Source organism: Elephantulus edwardii, unplaced genomic scaffold (assembly GCF_000299155.1).
Source record: "Elephantulus edwardii isolate Elephantulus edwardi_28Jun2011 unplaced genomic scaffold, EleEdw1.0 scaffold00042, whole genome shotgun sequence".
Taxonomy (NCBI): domain Eukaryota; kingdom Metazoa; phylum Chordata; class Mammalia; order Macroscelidea; family Macroscelididae; genus Elephantulus; species Elephantulus edwardii.
Window position 1 is genome coordinate 17,053,091 of NW_006399792.1, and position 9,583 is coordinate 17,062,673.

At 37.5% G+C, this 9,583-nt stretch overlaps 1 protein-coding gene across 1 annotated transcript in view; it reads right to left on the reverse strand.

Annotated features, from left to right (window-relative positions):
* Positions 1-9,583, reverse strand: part of FRAS1 (Fraser syndrome 1) — a 470,336-nt gene that overhangs the window by 153,978 nt on the left and 306,775 nt on the right. Inside the window, exons 36-38 of the mRNA XM_006885294.1 lie at positions 8,397-8,644; positions 1,145-1,293; positions 357-519 (exon numbers count right to left, since the gene is read on the reverse strand). Coding sequence (XP_006885356.1) covers positions 357-519; positions 1,145-1,293; positions 8,397-8,644 — 560 coding nt within the window. The remainder of the gene's footprint in view (positions 1-356; positions 520-1,144; positions 1,294-8,396; positions 8,645-9,583) is intronic.

A 9,583-nucleotide genomic window follows, 5' to 3' on the forward strand; every position in this document is an offset into this window, starting at 1 on the left:
TCCTTATGTTTTTAGCTGCTTTCAGTATTAGACTGTAAACTCCTAAAAGACATACTGCCTTTCTGATTTTTACCCTTGATGCTAACTATAGTGTCTGGCTTATAAAATCTGTTGACTATATAGCAAGAAGATAACGATTTGACCTTGTGCATATAATTGTGTTTGTACTTTAAAAAAAAAAAACACAACACACTCAAGCCCCAAACTCAACGAATGAAGGCTATGCTCCTCTTATATGACTGTGTAGGTAATTTTATGGAAGACCATGGCAGTCAGACCACTCAGAAGAGCTGTTATTTACACTACAAAGATTCCAGAGATCTACAGCACTATATACAGACGTGATAATCATTTACCGTGATAAGGTCCGCAAAGGCAATGAAAGGAGGTGGATTCTTAGCAGGAACGATACTGATGGTAAATATCTGATTATCTAAATGGTTGTGGTCCTTGTCAAATACAGAGAAATGGAAGCTATCTGTTACCAGATGATCATGTGGTTCAAACTCAGCTGAGTACCTATAAAGGACAAAAGAGTCACATTAATGAAGTACATTGACAAGTCAGCTAAGATAAAGGTATGTTTGTTTAAAAATGAGGCCAGAAGCAATATATTCTTCCAATGGTGCTTCAACAAACTGCTTAAATATTTTAAAATATTTTTAATGGGTTATCGAGTTTTTGAAAATGTTTTTATTATTAATTTTAAGGAAAATTTACAGAGACTTTGGATTTCCATTCATTCATTGTTGCACTTCTCTCTGCCCACCTCTACCCCCTTAGTACACGCTTCTCTTTGAAAAGTAAAAGAAAAATTCTTTCATTGTTTTATAATCCCTCCCCCCAGGTCCACTCCACAATGCAGCCTTTGTTCTGGACGCCTGTCATGACAATTTTTTTTTTAAATCTGTTATAAAGTTATTATGATTAATTCTTGTTATAAGGCCAGCCTGTCTCATGACAAAACCACATTCACAGAACACAGTGCTGCCCAGTCATGTACCTTCTCATGGTCAGTGACAGACTGGACCACTACCTAGCAGAGGTTCACTGGCCAAGAACAGAACCCGAGTCTTTAGCGTGAAAGGTAAGAACCCTACCACTGAACCACCACTGCCATACTGTTAGTTTACTTGGTTGGTACCTAATCTTGTTGTTGTTGATGTCCTCCATTGTGAAATTGGAAATCTCTGAAAGTTCTTCCACCTTGGGTCCAGAGGTTCTTAAGAGAGCTCCATACATGGGCAGAGAGTTTAACCGAATCCAGATCTCTGAGTCGGAGGAAGAATCATCCTAATCAGGCAAATATGAGGCAGGACATGAATGCACATTTGCAGGAAAAAATAGTTCTGTAGTTAACAAGATTACATTTGTTTCTTCTCCACTAACTGGACAATCATTTTCCCTTTAAGTTAAAGGAACACCATTTGAAACTGCATGTAAACCCCAGTGTTTACTCTTTTCAAAAGGTCTCTTTGATAGTCTCTTCTAAGAGAAGCTCAGGAAAAATGGAGGGTAAAAACCTTTGAGGTAGTGGGCATGGAACAAAGATATATTCTGTCATTATTAGGAGAGTCGTATGATCCTTTGCTTTCATTACAGCCACTGAGTGAAGAATTAAACATGGTCTGATCTATCAGTTACACACACACACACACACACACACACACACACACACACAGCATGTATCTATATACACTGATGTGGGCTTCTTTTGGAGTTGTTAAGGATACATTACTTTTGGGATACTGGTAAAATTCAACTATAATATGCATTAAAGAACAAAAGTTACTTAGTTTAGCAATGACCCACTTTAAGTTACATTCAGGATAATAGGATTGTAGCTTAACAAAAAAAAAAATTTAAGGAATCTTTGGATTTATTCTATCAGGATTATACCTACGGTGCTCAATCTTAACAGAGACAACTCCCCTTTCGTATTATGCATTGTATTGAGAAGTAGAATGGGCTTTCTGAATTTCTGCAAAGATAATTATTTTGTATGTTTCAATGAATAATCTTCTTCAAGGATATTTCTGGAACTATCTAGGAGGCAGACATCTTTTTGGAAAAATTCCCTGAGTCATTCATCTTTTAGGGTATTTGTGAAAACGGGACAGCTTCCACTTTGTCAAAACAACAATAAAAAGAAATGTTGTGCATCAATTATATTTTCAAAGACATATTCTCATGGCTGTGTTCTACTGATGGTTGCGGGCTGGGGTCATGAATGCGAGCATGGGATACTTCAAAGTCTGGAGACAGTAGGCTCTCTTCAGTTCTTATTCATTTTCCCAGGAGCCTTCTGAACTCCTAGTTTCAAGCATTTAAAGTAAGATCACAGAATTTTCCTTTTTTCCTCATATCACTCAGCACTACTCCGGAAGGAAACTCAAATCTGTTTAAGCTATTAAACTTCAGACAATTTACCCTAAATTTAAGTTTCTCTATTTCTCCATATGAGTTGTCAAACACAAGATGCAGGTGTCTAACAATCTATTTCCTAATATTGCTCTGAGTACCACTGACAGAGAATTTAAAAAGACAGTTGAATTCTTTTTTCTTTTACATTTTTTAAATTTTTATTATTAATTTCAATGAACATCTACAGAGATTTTAGAATTCCATGAATTCATTGTTGCACTTTTCTCCCCACCCACCTACCCCCAGGCCCACCCCCAGTTTGCTCCTCTCCTTGAAAAGCAAAAGAAAAACTCCTTCATTGGTACATAATCACCCCTCCCCCGCACATCCCCACCCCCACCCCAAGTATACTCCACTCTGCAACCCTCATTCTGGACTCCTATGATAATCACAATGCCCTAAAATATATTAATTTTAAACTATTCTTTGCTGCATTGAAAAACAAGGAAGTCATGCAATATTATTCAAAATGGGTGAACCTGGAGGACATTATGTTGAGTGAAATATCTCAGTCACAAAGGGACAAATATTATATGGTGCCACTGTTGTAGAATGAGGCTGACACTGGGATGGGGGTAAAACAGTTGAATTCTAAAGGACTGTCTTTTGAGACAGGATAAGACAAAAGGGCAGAGATCTTAGTGCTTGATCAATAGAATGAATAGTTACTAATTTCCACAGTGGGAAAAAAAATGCTTATTTCAGGAAAGTCATAACTTAGCTACAAATGTCAAGGACTGATGCTTTGTAAAATATAGGCAATCAGCTAATTTTTCCCCTTGAAAATACTGTCATAATTAAAAAAAATTATGGTATGTAACAATGACATAAATAATGTCCTCAAGGAACATTTTCACAGAAAGATCTCTTACCCTTTTATACTAATTCATCCATTCATTTTCTATTTGTGAAACCATGGGCCCAACAGTCAACAAAATAGCTGGAACTTAAATAATTCCAATCACTTGCCTATGTTTTCCTCTTTAATTCTATTTCTGGGACTCCCATTACCCTGAATCTTTTTTATTCCCTTGGGTTCTAAATATAGTTTGATACATTACTAAATATATTACTTAATTTTAGCTTATTTTTTAAACTACTCTTGAGGGTTTTTTTTAAACTCAATAATACATGACTAAGTTCCAGCTACATCACTGCCTGCAGCTACAGTTAGTTTCATTTTAACTGCTCTTTGATAGTCTATAGTGTAAGTATACCACAAGTTATTTACCTATTTTCCCACTGGTATTGAAATATTTTAATATTTTTGAGATTACAAAGAGTATTACTAATAAACATTTTTATGAACTTCTTTGTATGTCTTTTAGTATAGATCTGATTAAGTATTTAGTAAGACTCATCAACAACCTGTGTTATGCAGATGACACAACCTTGCTTGTCAAAACTGAGGAGGGTCTGAATCATTTGCTGTAGAAGGTCAAAGACTACAGTCTTCATCATGGATTAAAGCTCAACATCAAGAAGACAAAGATTCTCACCACTGGGCCAACTGGCAGCACAATTATAGATGGAGAAGAGACTGAGGTTGTTAACAACTTCAGCTTGTTAGGCTCCACAATCAATATGCTTAGCACCAGCAGTCAGGAAATTAAAAGACAAATTGGATTAGGGATATCTGTTGTCAGGGACCTCTTTGAAGTGCTAAAGAGCTATGATGTCAGTATAGATACTAAGGTGTGCCTGATCCAGGTCATGGTCTTTGCAATTACTTGCTATACATCAGAGAACTGGAAAATGACTAAGGATGACAGAAGAAGAATGTATGCCTTTGACTATTGGCACTGAAGAAGAGTATTGAACATACCACAAACTGCCAAGAGATCAAACAGACCTGTCTTGGAGAGGGTAAAAACAAGCTGCTCCTTGGAGGCAAGGATTTTGAAACTCCATCTGAAATACTTTGGGCATGTTGTAAGAAGGGACCAGTTCTTGGAGAAGAGCATCATGCTCAGAAGGGTGGAGGGACAGTGAAGGAGAGGAAGACCTCAGATGAGATGGATTAACACAGTAACTGGGATAACTGGGGTAGGTGTGTCAGAGACAGTGAGACAGGCTCAGGAGAGGGTGGGGATCAGAGGTATGATTGTATCTAGTTACTATGACTCGCAGGCAACCTAATGGCACATAACAAGAACAACAACAACATATATATCTGGGATGATTAGGTCATAGATAACATGAATGTTTATCATCACAGGATAACCCCAAATTGCAACATAATTTGCTGCAGAAGGTCAAGGTCTGCAGCCTTTAATATGGTTTGAAATTCAACATCAAGAAAACAAAGATTCTAATCCACTGGGTCAATTGGCAGCATCATGATAGATGGTGAAGAGACTGTTAACACCTTTAGCTCACTTTGCTCCACATCAACACTCTTGATACCAGCAGCCAGGAAATAAAAAGATGAATTGCCTTGGGAAAATCTGGTGTCAGGGACCTCTCTACAGTACAGAAGAGCAATGATATCAGTCTAGATGGTAAGGTGCACCTGATCCAGGCAATGGTCTTCACTATTACTTGCTATACATCAGAAATCTGGACAATGACTAAGGATGATAGAAAAAGAATTGATGCCTTTGAGCCATGATACTGGAGAAGAGTACTGAATGGCCTGCTAAAACAAACAGGTTCATCCTGTAGAAGGTGAAATCAAGCTATTTCTTGGAGGCAAGAATTTCTGAAGCTCTGTCTGACATACTTTGGGCATGTTGCAAAGAGGAACCAGTATTTGGAAAGGGAAATCATGCTTGGATTGGTGGAGGAACAGCACAAGAAAGAAAGACCCTGGATGATGAATTGACTCAGTGAAGAGGGTGGTGGGGGTAGGTGTGTTAAAGACAATGAAATTGGCTCAAGATGGAGAAGGGTTCAGAGCTGTTGTACAAAGGGTTGCTATGAGTCGCAATCGACTTGCAGGCACCTAAAAACAACTACATCAACCAATATAAAGAATGTCTTGTATCAGTATTTCCTCTACATATCTGAAAATATCAGCTTCTTTAACTTCTGTCAATTAAATGGTCATGAAATCTACATGTAATTTTAATATGGTAAGCTGTCTGTAACTGGCTGCTAACCTAAATATTTGTAGTTTGAACTCACCTAGCAGCCCGTCAGGAGAAAGATCTGATAAACTGCTTTCATAAAGATTCAAGGAAATCTGTGGAACAGCTCTGCACACTGAGTTACCAGGAGTTAGAGTCAACTTGATGGCAATGGCTTTGATTTTGGCTGGATCACAGATGTAAGTTATTATTTCTACACGTTTATTGGCCATATAGGTCCTTCTTCTATGAAATCCCCAGCTACATATCCTGCTCATATTCATAGTAGGTTATCTGTTTCTTCATTGTTTTGCTAAGTTTTCATTAGGTGTCATCAAGCTAATGACACCTCATAGTGACCTTATGAACAACAGATCTGAACCTTGTCTTCCCCTGTGTCACATTCATCATCTCTGATGTGCTTCAATTGTTAATCCATTGTGCTCTTTGTGTGTGGTTTGAATTCCATCCTTGGAAAACCCAATAACACAGAATCCCATTTTTGCCTTTTGTCTTTCCCCAAATCTGGAAGCCTAGTGACAAGCACTTGTGTTGCCAACTCTAGGGCACATAGTTCTAATCCACCAGTTGCCCTGAGGAAGAAAGATGGGCAATCTCCACTCATGTTATTTACAGCCTCTGCAGACTGGAGAGTCAGTTATACATTGATTCCGACTCAACAGCACACAAAGCCAACAATATCTAAGTAATGCTGTTCCAATTAAAAACAGACTCACTTGCTCTTATCCCTTTGTACTCTTCATTTATGAGGAGGATTTTAGAGGGTCTGTCCAATTGTCTTAGATTTGTCACTGTAAACTTATTAATTGCTTATTTGGGAAAATTTGCTTGTGGCACAAAGTGAAAAACATCTTAATTCCTCAAAGAAAGTTAGTCCATAAGTGACTTATGTCTTTAACAGGAGTGCTATGCTTTTAGCAGTCAAGAATTGTTCTTTTGGAATCTTTCTGCTCTGGTGGGCACATTCATATTCAATCAATTTCTGAAAATACATGTTCAGTTGCCAATGGGCTTGTATTCTGATATGCAGCTTAGAATACGCAGCTAATGGGCAGGAACTGCTTCAGGAGGGCTGTTTTGGCCTGTCATATTTTTCAAACCTTGGTAATCTATTGATTAAATCTGTATTCCCACAGTTTTATGAATTCAAGAGTTTCTCATAAGATTCAAAAGACTATAATAGGGTTTTAAAAAAATCTTGTTAATGAAAAAAAACCCCACCTAATTTGTACTAGAACTCTATTATACTCATGAGAAAAATCAAGGTGGCAGGTAGCTTCCTCTATCTTAAAAACAGATAATTTGAGAAGAAAATCTCGGCAAAAGCAATTGTTCTGAATCCAAGGTTTTATCTTACATGCTGCAATCCAGGACTAGATTTTAAGGCCAAACTAATCAGCTCTGAAAATAGATTCCTTAAAATTATATGGCATTTTAAAATCATTAGTTGTAATTTTAAGGATAGTAATGAAAAAATGTAATGCTTAAAATAATGACTGTTGTTATTAGGTGTTGTCCAGTTGAGTATGACTCATAGGGACCCTACGAGCAGACCTGAACCATTTTATCCTGTGACGTGCTCATCCTTTCTGACACACTGAGCCGGCCCTGTGTCAATACATCTTGTTGGGAGATCTTTTCATATTTTACTGATCCTCCACCTTTCCAAGCATGATGTCCCATTTCAAGGAATAACCTCTCATAGAACATGTCCAAAGTTTGAGAGATGAAGCTTCACCATCTTTGCCTCCAAAGAGCACTTAAATAACTATTATTCATTTTAAGACAGGGCAGGAGAGGAAGACCCCAGATGAGATGGATTGTTACAGTAACTAGGGCAATGGGGGTAGGTATGTGGGAGTCAGTGAGACAGGCTCAGGACAGGGCAGACTTCAGAGCTGCTGGATATAGGGTTGCTATAAGTTGCAGGTGATTTGACAGCACAAAACAACAACAGAGGAAGACCCTCAACAAGATGGATTGGCACAATGACTATAGGAATGGACTCAAGTGTATTGAAGATGATGAAGATGGCACAGGATAGGGTAAGGCTCAGATCCATTACTCATAGGGTTGCTATGAGTTGCAGTTGACTGGATAGCACATAATAATAAAATTTTGTATACATGGTATACATATATATGTATATATAACTATACATACATATATATATCTAGTTATAACATATATGATTGGAAATAAAATCAACTGTTCTTATTATTCTTGTCTTCAGAGATAGAATGACAATTTTTAAAAGGCAATATGTTTAAATACCAATGATCATATTTCAAGCTAGTACCAAAAAGGGATTAAACCCCAGAGTCCCTGACCTTAATCTTTATTTTCTAACCACACTGGTGCTTCTAGTGGTGCATAGGATAGAGAAGGAATCAAGTCTAAGAAATCTGAGAGGGGTCTTGTCAAAGGACTGCGTTAGTATTCTGTCTCATGTTGCACTTGAGACAAAAACTGGTGACAAGTCAGCCTGCTCTGTTTGGGTCATGATACACCATTAACCATTAGTTACCTACAAGGTTATTTCTTCTAACATTGTCTTTCCCTAAAATTCCCATTAGAATTATCAGAGATGGAATTTTAAAAATTGGGCCGTAGGTTATTTCTGACATTGACAGTGTTTCCTGCTAAGAATTGCCCACCCCAGCATATTGTGTTTCCATCTTGGTTTTGCTCATTCTTTGTCTGCCCAGGGACCCTGGGAGCAGGAAGAATACACAGAGTAACTTGTCCAAAACATTAGGGGATTTGGGAAGAAGGCTAATTCTATGGTCATATACCCATAACCTCATATATTTAGCCAACACACTGCTTTTCAGTCAGCCCAATCAAAAGGTTCAGTGAATTAGAACAAGCATAAGAACTTACAACATAAGCGAGGTGTGATCTAGTGATCGTGACTGAGCTTTTACTGGCAGCAGTGATACTCAGAGAAGAGCCAGCAGCCAGGCGAGGTGCTCGGTCCTCCAGCAAAGACACCTTAACTCTCACTGCCAATGTCGCTGTGGTGAGACCATCTGTGACCGAGATTTCCATGCTGTCTTCCTGTGCTGAGGATCCATCATGTACATACTGCAAAGCATTTTTTTCAATATCTTCATATGTGAAAGTGTCTCCTTTCAAGAGCAACAAAAATAATAATATCAGTTACTTCTGGGAATATTTCTTTTCATGTATATAACACCTTTGTTCTCAAGATTTCAAAGTACACACAGGATCATAAACTCTGGGAGTTTTAAGCCAATTAGTCTAACTACTCACCAAACAGACCATCTTGAAAAAGGTTTATTTAGCCTGCCTTTCAATACTTCTCAAGGTGGCAGACCCACAGCCTTAAAAGCAAGTAATTCCAATGGAGATAAGTCTAACTCACTTTTTTTCTTAAAAAAAGGTTCTAATAAACCTTATTGAGCTGAAATCTGCATTCTGTAAGATTCAAACATACCTAGTTCAAAAGAGATAAATGGCAAGTCTCCACTATTATTTTTTACGATGTTGTTGTTGATTGTCTTCTAGTTGAGCATGACTCATAGCAAGCCTAAGAACAATAGGCTTGAAGCCCCTCTACAACTATTGACATTGATCAAAGTTCAAAGAGCTTCCAGAGGCATCTTGTTTAGGAAGTGGATGCCACTCCTGCTCCGAACCCACAGCCTAACAAGTAAGTAATTCCACTGCAGATAGGTCTAACTCACTTTTTCTTAAAAAAAGGTTCTAAAAACCCTTTTGAGCTGAAATCTGCATTCTGTAAGATTCATACATCATACCTAGTCAAAAGAAATAAAGGGCAAGTCTCTATTATTATTTTTTTATGATAGCCTCTCTGAAATAGAACTTTGATACTGAAGATTTTTTTGAAAAATTCAGGAAAATAAAATATGCTTAAGGAATTTAGAACAGATATTTATTTCAACTGGAAATAGGTTTTCATAAAAAAAAAAAAAAGACCTGAAAAATGAACAATGTGCTTGAAGCTAAAAATTTGAACTATGTTGTCTAAAGGACAGGTCATATGAGCTTGGTGAAAGTTGTTGTTGTTGTTGTTATGTGCCTTC